Source organism: Toxotes jaculatrix, chromosome 20 (assembly GCF_017976425.1).
Source record: "Toxotes jaculatrix isolate fToxJac2 chromosome 20, fToxJac2.pri, whole genome shotgun sequence".
Classification (NCBI taxonomy): Eukaryota; Metazoa; Chordata; class Actinopteri; family Toxotidae; genus Toxotes; species Toxotes jaculatrix.
In genome coordinates, this window is record NC_054413.1 from 11016857 (window position 1) to 11033537 (window position 16681).

Below are 16681 nucleotides of genomic sequence, written 5' to 3' on the forward strand. Positions count from 1 at the left end.
AGCCCAGATGTAAATGATAAAAATGAATGATTGCATTCATTACTCCAATGAACGAAGCCATAAATTAATGACATCTATGCTGCTGCTTTCATTTCAGGGTCCTGGTATTGTGCGCTTGGCTACCTGTCACGCTTTCAAGGCTTCATGGGACTCTTCAAAAGACCGGAGCAACTCCTAATCTTACTGGTAGTACCTATGCTTTTACCTACTAATTAATTATTACTGGCTTAATGTAGAAGTTAAATTTAAATTGATAGTTGCTTGATGGCCTGGAGGGGTCTTCTTAATAACTTATATGTGTGTGTGTGTGTGTGTGTGTGTGTGTGTGTGTGTGTGTGTGGCATTTGCTTTGGCAATTGGATCTCATTACCACTACTCACTACTACTAAAAGTTGCCACGCTAAGGGCCATTGCGCTTAAGTTTACTTTTTTTTTTTTTTTTTTTCCGACAGCACGTAAAGGCGTCATTTGGTTCGCCGAAGCCGAGGCGAAGTGAGCGAAGAATCCAACCAACCATGAGCGCAGACTACCGAAGGCGTGGCGGTCGGGTGGGAATATGAACACCGAGGGGCTCAACTGTCAGTTGGAGTTGGAAGGAGCTGCAGGAGAAGTAAACACACGAGCAGAGCTCACTCCTGCCCCACGATCCCCGATCCCTGCCGAACAACTGGTAACTGCTGGTACACTTTATAAATCCACGTACAGATGCGTTTACTGTTCTTGCTGTTTAATCTTGATAATCCTCTCTTATGTTTCAGAAATCAGCCCAGTGCGTGGCATCCGCAGCGAAACAGCGTGACATAACAACAACAGCAACAAAAAAAATGTCCCAGCAGGCAGTGAACGGGGTCTCCCACCGGGGCAAGGTGCTAACTTTGGACAACATGAACCCCAATGTGAGACGGGTCGAGTATGCGGTCCGGGGCCCCATAGTCCAGCGAGCGATGCAGATAGAGAAGGAGCTGAAAGAGGTAAAGATAAGTGTGGGGGCTGCAACACGCCTCGGCGCACAAGGACCCGAGAAAAGTTTGATAGTGTGCGTGGAAAATCAGAGTTACACGAAGTTATGAAAGACTGTTTTTTTTTAATGTGACACATCCCCTTTTTTTGGTATCGTTTTTCTTAGGAGTAAAAGCACATATACAGCAAATGCAAAACTGAAACGAATTAAATCGTGTGTGCCTGTGTGGGAAGGGGATAGACTCTGTAGAGGATGAATGAGTAAACCGCACAGCTGTTGATTCACAACAGCTGGAATCTGACTTAAGCCAGCAGGCCAGATACTGCTGATTTTAAGTTTATAGCTGGAAATTTTTCTCTGATCTTTAAAAAAAAAAAAACCTTTTGGAAGTTCCATTTTTTTAAATACTCAATTTAAAAAATATATTAAAAGTGACTTTTAGGGCATTTGGCACATACCAGCTACTGTGGACTGAGGTGGAGGAAAAAAAAAAAGTTATTTCCTTGTTCTGTTTCCTTCAGATAGGGAAAGAAATTCAGAAGAGTAGGAGATTTAGCCGTGGAGGGAAAAGATGCTTGTTATGGACAGGTTTTTGCTGACGGGCTGAGAGAGCAGAGAGGCAGGACGGAGTGGCCGGAGGTCAGCTTTTAAAAGTCCTTGGTGTGTCAGCCGTAGTGTGTCTGTTCTGTTCTGCGTCTGCACTGCTTTGCAAAACAACTCGTGTTACATTCTGCTGAGGTAATATTGATCTGCAGTGCTCTCGTAAGAAAGGGCAAACAGGTTGAACGGGGAGTCTTTTAAAAGCTGTAATGCAAACCTCTCTGCAGTTATGTCCTCTTCGCAAGACATGCAGTGAGCCGGAGGGGGGCAGTTTGAGCCGGCTTCGAGTGCATTTGGCTCTTCTCTAGCCCGAGGTGGCTGCAGGATTGTGAGAGTGGAGGATGTGTATACTGTGGATGCTTATTACATAAGAAGAGAGGGTACATTCTCTGTCCTCTTTTGTGTCTCTGGCTTTTACCCACCTCCCTCCTCCCCACAGGGGAGAGAGTTCATTGGACTAAGCTGCAGCTGTGAGGCCTTTCTCTGCAAGGAGGTCCATTACAAGCAGCCCCAGTTCTAGTGAAAGCGCTTGAGTTCTTGGTATTCTTTTTTTTTTTTTTTTTTCTCCTTCAAAAAGGGAAAATCAAAAACAAACCTAATGCTTAATGTTTGACTGGAATAACTAAAATCTTTCTGTCATACCATAAAAAAATTTTATTCAAGAATTATAAAGGTTTATGTTCAAAATCAGGTCAAAGTCCAGAAAAAGAGAGAGTAATTGTAGACACCACCATTATCTTAGACAAACCTTCTTAATGCAGGTTAGTTTGTTTGAAATCTAAGTAGATAATAGTATGTTAGGTTAACAGGAGTTGCCTGTGAAAGTATGTTGACAAGTGTTTTTCCTGAGAAAACACGAGCATGTGTTTGAAAAGCAAACATCAAGTTTCCTCTTTCCCTTTTACTTTCACCTGTCACTTTCAGCAACGCAAATAGGATTTAAAAAAGAAAAAGAAAAGAAAATCTGAAATGTAAACTCCAGGAGGTTTTCTGAGAGGTCAGGAGGGGTTAGGGTGGCTGCAGTTGCCCAGTCATCTGGGGGTTTGCTTCCTGTCAGAACTGTGACTGGAACACTTTTTACTGATGGCTCAGCAGATTTTATGCAAGTGTGTGTGTGTTTGTGCATGCATGCGCTGGTGTGCTGATGACCCTTATAAATCCTTACCCCAGACATCTGGCGTGACAGTGCCTGCACTGCGGTAAGCTAATTCAGGCTCGGATCTCAGCTGTTGGCAAGTACGCATTGTCTGTGACAACAAAGGGGTGACAATAGAGCAAGAGATCAGAAAAAGAATCCACCTGGTATTTTCATACAGTTCTTCTGTATCCTGTGACAGTGATTCTTTTCTTCCAAGTGAATTGACAGAGCTAGTTACATCTCAGTTGGTATCTTGTTAGAAATAGCATTGAGTTAGACAAATCACGCTCACATGACCGAAGCAGCAGTGGTTAATTTTCAATTTGCAGCAGCTAGAGATTGAATTAGTACAGCTCCAGTTATTCTCAGCCTGCCTGAACAGTCTCAAAGGGAAGACTAGTTTTATATATTAAGACTTAAGTGAAATGTGAAATCAGAATGGTCGTGAGGCCAGGCTCTGTTCAGCTTGGTGGCCCACAGGGTTTCTTGGCCTGGTGCACTGGTCCGGGCACTGTGTAATCAGTGCCTGGTGCTGACTGAGCAGGAGAACTCAGCGCTGAGCCGGGGGAAGCGACTGGCTTCTCTCTTTCCCCCGGAGAACAGCAGCCTCTTTGTTGCTCGAGTACAGGCAGGGGACCGCGGCTAAAAAGGAAACGCGCAGCATCCATCCAGTCACTTAGATTTCAAATCTAAGCTCACATCTGACTTAACCTTGTAGGTCTTACTCTTGCCGTCATGCAAGGACACAGAAATAATAAATATTGACCCAGTTAAACGGAAAGTTCTCCCTGTGGCCTTGGAGGCCTTTTGCCTGGTATTTTATCTTGTAAAAACACTCTGAATCATAACAAGGATCATGCGAACAGCATGATTTTTAAAGAGACTCATAAATGAGTATAATTTTCCTATGTCCTCAGCACTCAGGTTAAGTGAAAGTAATTAAATGTGGGAAAGAAAGGCATGGGATTTGCATGTAGGAGAGCAGGCCAGTTGTGTTTTATTTCAATTCAGAATGGGAAATGTTATGTTCTGTCCTGTAGCTCTCCATGGGTGTAGTTCAGTGAAATAAGGCGTCGGTTTGAGAACCACCCCACCAATCCTCAAACACCCGAGGCAGGTTTCGGCAGAGAACGTGCTGGCGAACCACAAGGAGACATGACGAGATTCGCAAGGGGACTTTCAGCGAGGTGTGCAAGAGACTCACAACTATCGGGGCACGATTTTCAGATCCATTAAAAATAACAGGGACAAAAACACAATGTGAGGAAGGTTCCAGGCAAATGTTTCTTTCGAGCACTGCTGTGTTGATGGTTTTTTTTTATGTGTGTAATTTAATTTCGTGGCTTTGTGAAGCTTTGCCCTGACTTGATAAGAGATTATAAAGTTGATTATAATAAGGCCAGATTTGGACATAACACTTCTTTTGTACACTAAAGCAGCTAACTACAGACAGAGCTGTGTAATAACTCACATTTATCATGTTTCATCTTTGAATGGAATGAAATTACGAGATGACTGTGCTGATGAAATTGTGTTTAAATTCAGGATGAGTCCCAGTTGTATTCTAAACTGTTAGTTTAACGATGCACAAACCATGAAGCCACAAAAGAAAATCCAGATGATTATCACCATATCTTTTCAAAGCTCATTGCTCAGTTGTTGTCACATTACCTCGTGTGATGAACAGCAACAGGTGCAGGATGTTGTGACCAGAAAGCAAACCTACAGGCACCAAACCAGAGCTTGCTGGATCCAATTTGGTCAAAGAGATTATGATAGAGGACGTGCGGATTCAATAGGAAAGAGGAGGGAGCGGACTGAAGGAGCAAAACGGTTCAGATGAGGAGTTGAGGAATAAAACCAAACAATCCCAGCTCATTATGCAATTTGATTTAGCCAGCAATTCTCATATAATACCCCCAACCACAAACAGCGTGGGGGTTTGTGTCTCTGTAAGCCCCAACAGCAGCAGCAGCGTCGCCTTTGCCCAGACCAACAGCTCCTGCTTCACAGGCCAAACCAGACTCCAAGCTAGGGTCTTTGTAAAACAAAAGGGTGCTAATGAGAGAAGACGCACGCACGGGTGTTTAGGGGACCAAAGGGTACATCTGTGTGAGATGAATACAAGTGGCTCTGATTTGATTTACATGCTGAGCCGTCACGTGGTAACAGCACAGAGAGGGTGGGAGATGCGATGTAGCTACTAGAACTCTGTCTCCCACCGCAGAGAGCCTGTGAGCCGGGGACAATTTGAAGCTTTAATAATGCAAAGTGTTCCTTATCATGAGAACATTTAAAATTTGACAAACAGGTGTTAGAAAACATCTGAGGCCTGCAGCCAATACCAAACCTACGATCAGTGATGTAGCCCAGTGTTGTACAATCTTGAAACTGCAGCTGTGTCATGACTCATGTGTCTCCTTCGCACTACTCTCTCCTTTTGTACGTGTCCAGGCACATCCTGTATGTTGAAAAGCCTGACATTATAAGTAAGAATGAAACATCAGAATGTCAACACATTCTGATTTTGCCCCCCCCCGCTGTCTCCAGATTTTCTACACTTGTTCCTTAACTTACCTGCCTGGGAAGAGTGGTTCTTACACTTCTCTGTCTTTGTCTTTTCAGGGAGTCAAGAAACCTTTCACAGAGGTCATCAAGGCGAACATAGGAGACGCCCATGCCATGGGTCAGAAACCAATCACATTTCTCAGACAGGTTGGCCCACGTTGTTCAGTTTTGCCTCGAGTCGTTTGAGCGCTTGTGTTTAGTAACAAGGCAGCACCGATCATCATAGTTGTACGCGAAACTGGATTTGCTACTTTTGTATACGTGGAATGTGTCAAATGTCTCTAAATGTTAGGTATGTTGTAATTTATTTATTTTGTCCTCCTCCCCCAGGTCTTGGCTCTGTGTTCTTACCCTGAACTTCTGGAAGACAACAAGTTTCCTGAGGATGCCAGGAAAAGAGCGCGGCGTATCCTCGAGGCCTGTGGCGGCCACAGCATAGGTCTTGACAACTCCCCCTCATTTGGCCAACCACATTCACGCATTCCCCTCCTTTCAGCACGCACGTCACTCGCTTCTCCCTCCATTTGCATATTCATTAATAATTTATAGGGTCTGTACACTGTTTAAACAGAACACCAGCTGATCGATGTGGCATGTTCTGTTGAAATCAAAGTTCAATTTCATGCGTTCTAGGGGCCTACAGTGCCAGCCAGGGGATCGAGTGCATCCGTCAGGATGTGGCACGCTACATAGAGAGGAGGGATGGTGGAATCCCCTCCAACCCTGACAACATCTACCTCTCCACCGGGGCCAGTGATGCCATCGTGGTATGGGTTACACTTCTTATTTTCTCTTTCCCCACAAAAGTGCTGACAAACTTTTTGCCAAACGGGTTTATGAGTTGATATGTTACCCGAATCCAGCATAGATCAGGGTTCCTACGCAAGTATGGAAAGTATGGAATTTGATTTTATACATTTCCAGGTTTGGAAAAGTATGGAAAATGGAAACTATTGTATGGAAAAATATTCATATTTCCAAGACTATTACCACTGTTCTATTTTCTAAAACATAAAATTATGAATATCTAAAAAAAAGAAATGGATCGATCTGTTTTTAAGGCCCTTAGCAGCGCAGCTAAAATGTTTGTGTGAGAGCACACAGTAGGCTGTAGACTGTATAAAACAGCAATGCGTTCATATGATAGATCCATGGCTACGAGTCCCAGAAAACAAAACAAGTTGAATGCCCAGCCCTCTACTCTTATCCTCCTCCAACCCATTGGCCCGCCCAGGTGTCATCAAGTTTCACTGCTGCTTCCACAGACGGGTGATGTCCACACCGAGAGCGAGCTATTCAAAATGCCTGTTTATGATCGTTGACAGAACTCGTTATGGGTAAATATAAATTCCCTGACGACTGGCTCATGATTCCCAAATATAAAGATTGGTTTGATAAGGATCCCAAATGGATAAAGAAAGCTAAATGCAGACTTTGTGTGACATCGTTTGACATCTCCAACATGGGGGAGGTGGCGGTTGTGATTTGAATTTGTCTGGAAATTATTTGGTGACATAATGGCATATATATTCAGAATAATGAAAACAAACGATACATTCCATAATTTATTTACATGCTACACATCTATTTACTCAAATGTCACAAATTATTAGATTTTTTTTTTTTTTTTTTTTTTACCGAGAAGTCTGGAGATTAGGGTCTGGAAAAAGTATGGAATTTTGACATTTCAAATGTGTAGGAACCCTGATAGATGATCTAATTTAGCCTTTGAATCTGTTCTGGACTCAACTTTTGTTAATTATATACTCAGCTGTACTTTGCTCATCTGTGACTTCACTCCACCCACAGACCTTTGTCACTTGCAATACAGCATTCTCTGGTTTTATGCAGCCTAATCAGGCTGTGGAATGACCTTAAGATACACTGGACTACAGCGTTACAGGAGATCTACTGTTGCCTGCGATGTTAAACTGTGATGTTTTTGACACAGAGTGTATACATATAGGTGTGTCCATTTACTCTGCTGTCATAAAGTAGCTCCGCTTTGCACTTTGAGAGCTCCTGTTACATGTTGTCCTCAACCTTGTGTTCTGTACCTGTCTCGTCATGTCTGGTGCCAAATAACCAGAACTGACTGGTTGAACAGTTACTCTTCTACTTTACATGCCAATCTATGTGCAGCACATTTTCCAAAATAAAGGTTTTCTGTTCCTCCTATGTTCTCATTTTTCTCCCCACGTCTTCGAATTCCAGACCATGCTGAAGTTGCTGGTGTGCGGTGAGGGTCGTGACCGTACAGGAGTGATGATCTCCATCCCTCAGTACCCTCTGTACTCGGCCGCCTTGGCCGACCTGGGTGCCGTGCAGATCAGTTACTACCTGGATGAGGACAAGTGTTGGAGTCTGGATGTCACAGAGCTCAGGAGAGCCCTCAACGCAGCCAGGCAGCACTGCAATCCTCGTGTCCTCTGCATCATCAACCCTGGAAACCCCACTGGTATGTCTGGCGTTAGTAGTTTCTCCATGTGAAAAGAAACAGTGGCTCATATTTTGTGTGGTCCTTGTGCATTTTGAAATTTGGTTTTCTCCCTCTATCTGTACACATCTCTTCTAATCATCAAATACTACGGTTGTCTTTGTTTGACAGGTCAAGTCCAGAGCAGGCAGTGCATTGAAGATGTGATCCGATTTGCTAAAGAGGAGCATCTCTTCCTCATGGCTGATGAGGTAAAAGTTTCTTCTGTCTCAAAGAACAAATGAACAGTATATCACACATTTTAATAATCTTTCAATCTTTTGCGTGTTGCAGTTCAGGCTCCACCTCAATCGGTTATGTCTAATATTCAGTCTCATTCATGTTTGTGCTCTAAACAGGGGCTGAAACATACAAAACATAGACAGACCTCACAATATAATGTAGTCTAGTACAGCACCAGTACGCACTACAGCCTTAACTATGGTCATATAGACTAAAAATGTAGAGAGACAAAGACAACTGATGTATCATCCTTGTATATGACTGAATAAATTAAACCCCTTTGATCCCTTTAAATAATTCCTTTGTGTATAGGTATTTTTTTTAATGTATTATTAAAAAAAACGTCTTCTGTATTGAAGTTGTTTTTTCCCATTTTAGGTCTACCAGGATAATGTGTATGCAGAGGGCTGTAAGTTTCACTCCTTTAAGAAGGTGTTGTTTGAGATGGGACCAGAGTACTCCAGCACAGTGGAGATGGCTTCCTTCCACTCCACCTCCAAATGCTACATGGGAGAGTGAGTATACAGACACACACAGACTTGTGTTTGTCACATAGATCAGTTTTTGTTTTTTTTTTTAATACTTAAAAGTAGAGTAGAGTTTTTGACCTCTAGTAGCCCTTGGGAGCTGGCAGTATGTCCCTGTTTTGTTTATCTCATGCACACGCGTGTGGGTGTTAGAGTACAATACAATACAACTCTGCCAGTGGTTTCACCGGCAACTTCAGCATGGCGATAATGTGCCAAGAAACATTGGCACTGTCAACAAATGCAGGGAAGAAGACCGCAAGCTTAAAAAAAAAAAAAAAAAAAAAGAGGGCATAGTGGTTGAGGGCATAGTGGAGAATGGTGTTATAAACTACCCCACCCAAAAAGTTAGTTAGAAAATTAGATTTTGATTTGATCTTCAATATGTAATGTATATTATAGTGTTGATGAATAAACATTTTCCATGATTCTTTGTGTTTGTATATGTGCGGGGCTACATTTTTCATGCTGCACCCCTGCTAATAATCGTGGATGTAAACAATACAGGATTTGAAATGTTTAAAAAAAAAAAAAAAAAAAGCGTTGCAGACGTTTTATGATGAAGGAAATACGTTCACCTTGTTTGACCTCAAGGATACACACAACCGGTTTTGTGAGTAACAGTAAATGTAAACATTTGTTTACAAGAAAACTCCTTTAAATGACCCATGGAGTTGCTACTTCTGTCAACTATGCGCCTGTTTTGCGGACGTGTCCATCACCTGCACTGAGAGCGTACTTTGTGTTTGCCTTTTTCCATTCCCCTGTTTGTTTTTTTTGTCAGGTGTGGATTCCGTGGAGGCTACATGGAGGTGATCAACATGGACCCTGAGGTCAAGGCCCAACTCACCAAACTGGTGTCGGTGCGCCTCTGTCCCCCCGTTCCCGGACAGGCTCTCCTGGACCTGGTGGTCAACCCCCCGCAGCCTGATGAGCCCTCCTACACCACATTTATAAAGGTCTGAAAAACACACAAAGCACACCAGTTAGCACACATCCTGGCAATTCTCTGATCGTGTGCAAACAGAATTTGCTTATGTAAATACTCTTAAACACCACACTATGTAATCTTTGCACACAAGCCTGTATTGAACGCGGCCGGTTGTGGATAATCGGCTTTTGAACACTGAAAAATGTGATTACATGTGTTTCTGTTACATTTTAAAACACAATTTAGACATACTTTGTCACATCTTATAGAGTAGGACAAGGGTTTAGGCTTTGTCAAAAGGATCATATGTATTGTACTTGCTGTTGTAACGCTCCCTCATACCCACAGTTAGGCAAAATATGTGTGGTTTAAGGAAGCCACGAGGTTGACGGTTATTTGTGTGCCAAGCTGCAAAAGATTTATTGTGGTATTTGTATTCCGCTGCACAAGTAGGAATAAACACATATTTACTTGCGTGACTGACCTGGCAGAGGATTTGCTTACAGCCTGTAGTCACTAGAACACCTCGCCTCGTGTGAATATTTATCAGTCAACTAAACAGAATACAAAAATGTTCAAACCCAGTACACCCAAGTGTACTGTTGGTTTTTTTTTTTTTTTTTTTTGGAGTAAATATGTTTTCGGTAAATGAGTAAATGAGTTTTGGGTAAATATGTACTACTCCTTTCCACCTGCAGGGGGTGTGATGTTACACTGGAACAAGGACATACATGCCCAGTTCAAGGACTGGATTCTCTGTATTCTCATTATCCCCCAGTTTGGTTCTGGTGGTCATTAATCACAAGTAAACACTTCACATTAACCTAATGTAAATAATGGGAGACAGTCATTCTATTGTAATTCCAACTGGGGCAACACTTTAAAACCACAATAGAAGTTATATGGGTGCTTTACCATGAATTTGGTGCTCTGGAGATAAATGTTAAAGCATAGACTGATATCATAAAACTTGTACCAGTTCACGATTGTTATCTAACTAGGTTGCCTCTTTTTAGCAGTCAGTCTGATGATAAACTCAGAAACTGTTTGACTTAAACTGAGGATCATTAACTAATGTAGGACGTGCAGGTTCAGCTCAGCCTTCAGATCCTCTGAAAGACCTGCGGTCACTGAGATCATCCAGCACCTGAACTGGGACACACAGCAAGTTTCATTCACCCATGACCAGTTTACTGTTTGATTTCCTTGCAGGAGCGGACGGCGGTGTTAGCAGCTTTGGCGGAGAAGGCTAGACTAACAGAGCAGATCTTCAACACAGTACCTGGTATCACTTGTAATCCGGTCCAGGGAGCCATGTACACCTTCCCCCGCATCACACTACCTCAAAAGGCCATCGACAAGGCCAAGGTCTGCTATACACACACCCAGCATTACTCTGATTTATTTATCCACACAGACAGTTACATGTACAAATGTGTGTGTGCCTACAGGAGGAAGGCCAGGTCCCAGACATGTTCTACTGCATGAGGCTGCTGGAGGAGGAAGGAATCTGTCTGGTGCCAGGTAGTGGTTTTGGGCAGAAAGAGGGAACCTTCCACTTCAGGTTAGTACAGCTACTCAGACTATCATCATGAAAAAAAAAAAAAAAAGAGAGATTTCTTCTGGTTAAACTACAGAACTGTTATGTCTTCCTCGGTTCAGGATGACCATCTTGCCACCCACCGAGAAGCTGAAGGTTGTGCTGCAGAAGATCCGAGAGTTCCACCTGCGGTTCACCCAAGAGTTTTCGTAACGATCCTCCGGGCCTGAACAGCAACTCAAGAACCAACTCATCCGGTGCCAGTATCTTCCAAGTGCCTTTGTGCAAATGAGGTAGCAGTCTTAGCTTCAACTCCTGCAATACCCACATCTCACTAAGGCCAGATTTTTAAAGACGTTTTCACTGTTCTGTATCAGTGGGAAAAAAACCCTTAACGTTTCCTATAGATTGGTAGTGAAAACATGTGCAGTCAGATTTCCTGCTTGTATGTATATACAGCATGTTAAGATGTAATGATTTTCATGATGCACTTTCCCCAAAGCATTACCCAGCCAGGTTTGTAATATTCAGAAGATGTTTTAGATGTTATTATCTACAGTGGGATCCAAAAGTGCCATTTTACCGTTCTGGGACTCAAGACTTTTGGATCCCACTGTCGATAGTGTTACAAGATATTTTATTCCTTGTCACAGATGCATCTCTCTCCTGCCAAGACTTTTTACTGCCAAATTAATTTAAAGTATCCATTTAATAACATGTTAGGTGATTACTTGCTTAACCTGACTGGCTGCAGAGGATGCATAACTAAGTACCGCCAGGGTAATCCTTGTGTCTCAAAACCTTTCTCAGAATGTAGCCATTTGTATTACTAATGTTTAAATTGTTCTTAAATGTGATTAAAATACTTGAATTTCTAAAACACCTGTTTTCTAAAAAGGTATGAAATACAGACCTGCTGTGATTTACAGTAACAAAAGAGTCAGGTTTTGAGTGTTGGCGCACAAAGCCGCCATCATTTTGAGATTTTATTTAAAAAGACATAAATCCTCAACAGTGCTTACATGCTTTTAGAAACAGAAGAAAGCTGAATCTCTCGGAATGAACAGAAACTAAAACGATGATTGAACGTGGTAATCATCTCAGTAACACCGTTTAACTCCACTGCCTTCCCTTCACCTTCCCAGAGCGCCCCCTCCCGTCCCCCTTCAGCGTCCTCCTAGACTCTGCCAGAGCACATCAAGAGTTCTTAGCTACTGGTCAAGAGAGAACATTTCAAAGTTCATCCCTCTTCTGTGATATTTTTGTGGCGTGCTTTTCCAAGAACTTGCTAAGCCCTTCTACTGTTCTGTCTCCACCTTCAAATTTAACAGGGCTCTGCTTGCTGTTGCTTGGGGCAAAGTATATTGTGGGGAAACCTTCCACTTTGTAGCTGTCATTTGGCACATCGTTGGCTGTGGCGTCCATCTTGGCGATCACCAGGTTCTTCTCCCCTTTGTACTTTTTGCCCAGAGCCACATAATCAGGCTCCAGTTTCTTACAGTGGCCACACCAGGGGGCGTAAAACTCGATCAGGACGTCCTTCTGGGTGTCCATGACGATCTCATCAAAAGTCTTTCCCACCACAACCTTAACTGGTCCTTTGTTGTTCTTTGGCACTGGCTGGGACTTGATGATGGGTTTGAGTTTTCCTGTGGAGAAGACAAAGATGTAGTACACATACAAATCCAAGAAAAACATTGTTGCAGCTGATCAGCTTTGTGAGCTGCAAGGTTTCATATGCTGCTATTATATAATGTGGAATATTAGTTTATAATTACAAAATAATTGGATTCTCTCAAGACTTAGAAATGATCAAATGTACCACTTTCAAAAGTGAAACTTCAAAAAAATAAACACTACAAGAAAAAAAACAACCAAAAAAAAACAGAACATATCACTCACCTTTCTTAAAAGCGATAACAAAGTCATGTAGCACCTCCGAGTCAAACTCCTCGGGCTCCATGGCGTACTTTTTGCCTCCATCTGCCAGGATTCCTACGTTAACTTCCTCTCCGCTCTCACTCAGGCCCAGGCTCTTCAGCTCCTCTGCGTAGTCTTCCTCATCAGCGATGGCAAATGTGTACTCTGGGAAGTCTTTCGCCACCTCGAGCACCTTTGACCTCCAGAACTGTGTGGCTAAAAAAAATCAATTCAGGATGAAACAAAGAGCTTTATTACCAAAACATTTCTGAATTATCCACAGGTATTGTTGGTTGATAAAGAATATGGTATTGTACTTGGAGAATATAAACGTATACTTAAAGTAAGAACTTAGAACAAATCTAGCATTAAAGTTGCTCTGTAGCTGTACTGAAATCTTTTTTCTACATTTTAAACAATTACATCTGTTGAATAGGTGTATTAAAAATTAAAAATCCTTTAACTGAGACCAGACAACAGCATTTTAAAAACTCACCTTTCCTGTAGTCAAAGCTGAAGTCAACACCATAATACACAACCACCAGGGGTCGTTTGGTGTAGCGCTTAGCATCGTTGCTTGGTTTCCTGTGGCCCACCAGAGGAATCACATGCTTTTTGAAGAACTCCTGCACCTCGGACACTGATGTAGAGTCCTATGCAATTAAAAAAAAAAGGTTGTTGAGTTCAAATGTTGCTTTTTTTTTTTTTTTTTTTTTTTTTTTTAATGTTAGACACCATAGATCCTTTTTAGAGTTGGATAATAGCAGGACTTAAAAGTAAAAATGGCTGTTGTCAAGTGAAACCTTCTATTGCTGATTATTTGTTTTCACACTAATATTTAAAAAAAAAAAAAAAAAAAAAAAAAAGACGACGGTACCTTCACTGCCAGTGTTTGGGACGCCGGCTCATGCTTGGAGTGGAACTTTTCAGGCTGAACAATGACAACCTGACCAGGTGACGCTTTGAGCACTTTAGCCACTTCAGAGCTGAAGGAGTGACGGAAGGTGAAGTCTTCCCTCAGCGCATTACCTGCCACACAGATAAGCAACAGTGAGTATGAAATTCACAGGTCTATTTGCTTGTGTATTCAAAGACTATCAAAAGAGACTCTTCATGTTTGACAGAAAAATAAAAGGTTCATGTTCATGTCACTACACAGAGATAAGATAAAATGCATAAAACTACATGTCCGGAACATTAAAATTTGACCAATATTTTATTTTTATTTTTTTTAACTTGCTGCATCATCACAAAGATCAGTAACTACATGGTTGTTTGCTGTCTTGGTGGCTTATTGCCCCAGAATTGTAAACCATACCATAATAAAATCTGATGACGGATCATAGCCACTACTTACAAGCCTCGATGTAGATCTCATAAGCTGCGTCCTGTTCGCTCTGGAACACACCGACGATGACAGCGTCATCGCCGTCCTTGATGAGCTCCTGTACTTGTTTGGCTGCCTGGACCTGTTTGGATGGAGGCCCTGCCTGATCACCCATGTAGTCAACAATACCTGCAGAGAAAGCAACAGTGGTGGATCACCGCTGATGGATGAACAGAAATGAAACCTTAGCATACATGGACACAGGTCAGGTGACCTACCATACTTCTCTCTGGGTCCATTGTAGTCAAACACCTTGCCCTTCCTGAAGATCTTGAGGGTGGGATAGCCTGTAACTCCGAAGCGTGTGGCGATCTCGTTCTCCACAGTGGCATCCACCTTTGCCAGAGGAATTGGAGGAGAGCGCTGGCTCAACTCCTTGGCTGCCTTCTCGTACTCCGGAGCCAAACGCTTACAGTGTCCGCACCTGGAGGTCAGATATAACAGGCAAATAATGAGAAACTTCTAAGATAACAAATTTGACATTTACAGTGACAATCAAACCATTTGGATTTTATAACTGACTAGTCAGTTGACTGACCATGGGGCATAAAACTCCACCAGGATGATGTCTGCATTGTTCACAGTCTCATCAAAGTTGTCTTTGGTCAGCACCAGTGTCGCCTCAGGAGGGGGCTTCCAGTCTGGGTGAGCCACCTCTTTCACCCGTTCCACAATGGCTGCAACAAACAGACATTCACCATATTAATGCAAATTATTGAATTAAAAGAAAAAAAGAGAGAGGACGTATTTGTGTTGAAAAGTTGTGCAGACACTTAAACTTAATGAACTGTTCCTACCCTTCTCTGTCCTTTCTCCATCGTAGTCCACAGGCTCCCCGTTTTTAAGGATCTTGATGGTGGGATAGCCCGACACTTCAAATCTGCTCGCGAGCTCACTGGCTACTGTTGCATCCACTTTGGCCACAGGTATGGGAGGGTCATTCTCCTTGAGAGTCTGAGCGATCTTTTCATACTCTGGGGCAAACTGTTTGCAGTGGCCACACCTGAAAGGATAAGCAAATAATACAGAAATATTGGAAATTTGCAAAGATGTAAAAAGAGGCATGGTGTAAAAATTTGCATAGGAAATGGCTTGGACACTGAAACATTCTCAGTTTCTTCTTCTCCTCTTCTATGTACTATTTAGTTCTGAGTCAGGATTCTCTACTCATTTTTACTGTAACCAAGTTTAAAATGCATCACAGTGAATGAACTCTAACATGATTAAACATACATATATATCAAACTTCTTCAGATGAGAAAGAGCAAACATACCATGGAGCATAAAACTCAACTAAAACTGTGTCCTTCCCCTCCATGAACGTGTCATAGTTGCTGTCGGTGAGAATCAGCACCCCGTTCTCCTCTTTCACCTCTGTGTCATCATCTTCATCCTCATCCTCCTCCTCCTCATCATCACTGTCCTCTTCATCAGTCTCCTCCTTCTCCTCTTTAACATCTTACACCACACAAGAAAAAGACATAGGTTGATTTCAGAGGGGAGCAAAGGTTGGACAATGTGCTACTGCCACCAAAAATCTGCTTGTTTTTACTCCTATCTGATTACTAAAGCAGGGGACCTGTGGACATAACATTTAGAAGGTGATAGCAACACATATCCTGTCAGTAGCTGAGTGATATGCCTGCACTAATAATGTTGCACACTGATAATGCATAACTGAAACAGAACTGACAAAATTCATGTTTTGGGTGAGCCTATTGTAATTCTAACACTCGGGAGCAAGGTAATTGCATATCTGAGGGTGTGTGGGTCAGTACTGTTGACATTAGCTGACCCATCTTGTTAGCTAGCGTGCTAACAGGAGTAGCAGAGTAACTACAGCAACTTAGCTAGTTTGCAGTGTAGTAACCTGAAGAAAACACACAACAGCTGCAGTATAGCCATACTTAAACAACTCATTCAGTTGTAATAATCACACTGGTTTGTAAAAAAAAAAAATTTAATTAATTAAAGGCTCAGTCTTACCATCTTCACACCTGCTGACAGTTGCAAATAATGCAACGCCGAGCAGCACAATCAGGAGCAGAGCAACCTTCCTCATTGTCCACAGACGATGCTACCACGCACTGACGACGTGCTTTTTCCGAAGTAGCCGGCTAATTAACTTAGCTAATAACGCTGATGAATGTCATCAAAATACTGTCGGCTTCACGGACCCGCCGCCCGGATCAATACTGATTTGTGGCTGCAGGAACTTGGAGCTCTTAGCTCCACACAAACTAATTAGTCCTGAAATCACTTCCACCGCCTCCTCCTTCGTGTGGAACTTGTCTGACTTGCCACGTTGTGATTGGCTCTCATCGTGTGCTTTCCTCCAATCACAAGTCGCCACTCAATTCCTCAGTCAGATACGTTGAAGGACGCTATTG

General features: G+C 42.5%; 2 protein-coding genes across 2 annotated transcripts; one reads left to right on the plus strand and one right to left on the minus strand.

The window, feature by feature from the left end:
• Window positions 1–525: 525 nt before the first annotated feature.
• On the plus strand, window positions 526–11364 carry si:ch211-217a12.1 (alanine aminotransferase 2-like). The gene is made up of 12 exons (XM_041065456.1): window positions 526–670; window positions 759–971; window positions 5325–5414; window positions 5598–5706; window positions 5901–6034; window positions 7482–7725; window positions 7876–7955; window positions 8365–8501; window positions 9298–9472; window positions 10657–10812; window positions 10896–11008; window positions 11107–11364. Exons 1-12 carry the CDS (start codon window positions 557–559, stop codon window positions 11195–11197), a joined length of 1656 nt encoding a protein of 551 aa, XP_040921390.1. The 5' UTR covers window positions 526–556; the 3' UTR covers window positions 11198–11364.
• A 565-nt stretch (window positions 11365–11929) lies between these two features.
• Window positions 11930–16565, minus strand: pdia4 (protein disulfide isomerase family A, member 4). The gene is made up of 10 exons (XM_041065455.1): window positions 16278–16565; window positions 15566–15749; window positions 15089–15294; window positions 14830–14968; window positions 14510–14715; window positions 14262–14420; window positions 13782–13933; window positions 13401–13557; window positions 12887–13120; window positions 11930–12633 (listed from the first exon to the last, which is right to left on the minus strand). Exons 1-10 carry the CDS (start codon window positions 16351–16353, stop codon window positions 12218–12220), a joined length of 1929 nt encoding a protein of 642 aa, XP_040921389.1. The 5' UTR covers window positions 16354–16565; the 3' UTR covers window positions 11930–12217.
• Between the last annotated feature and the right edge of the window lie 116 nt (window positions 16566–16681).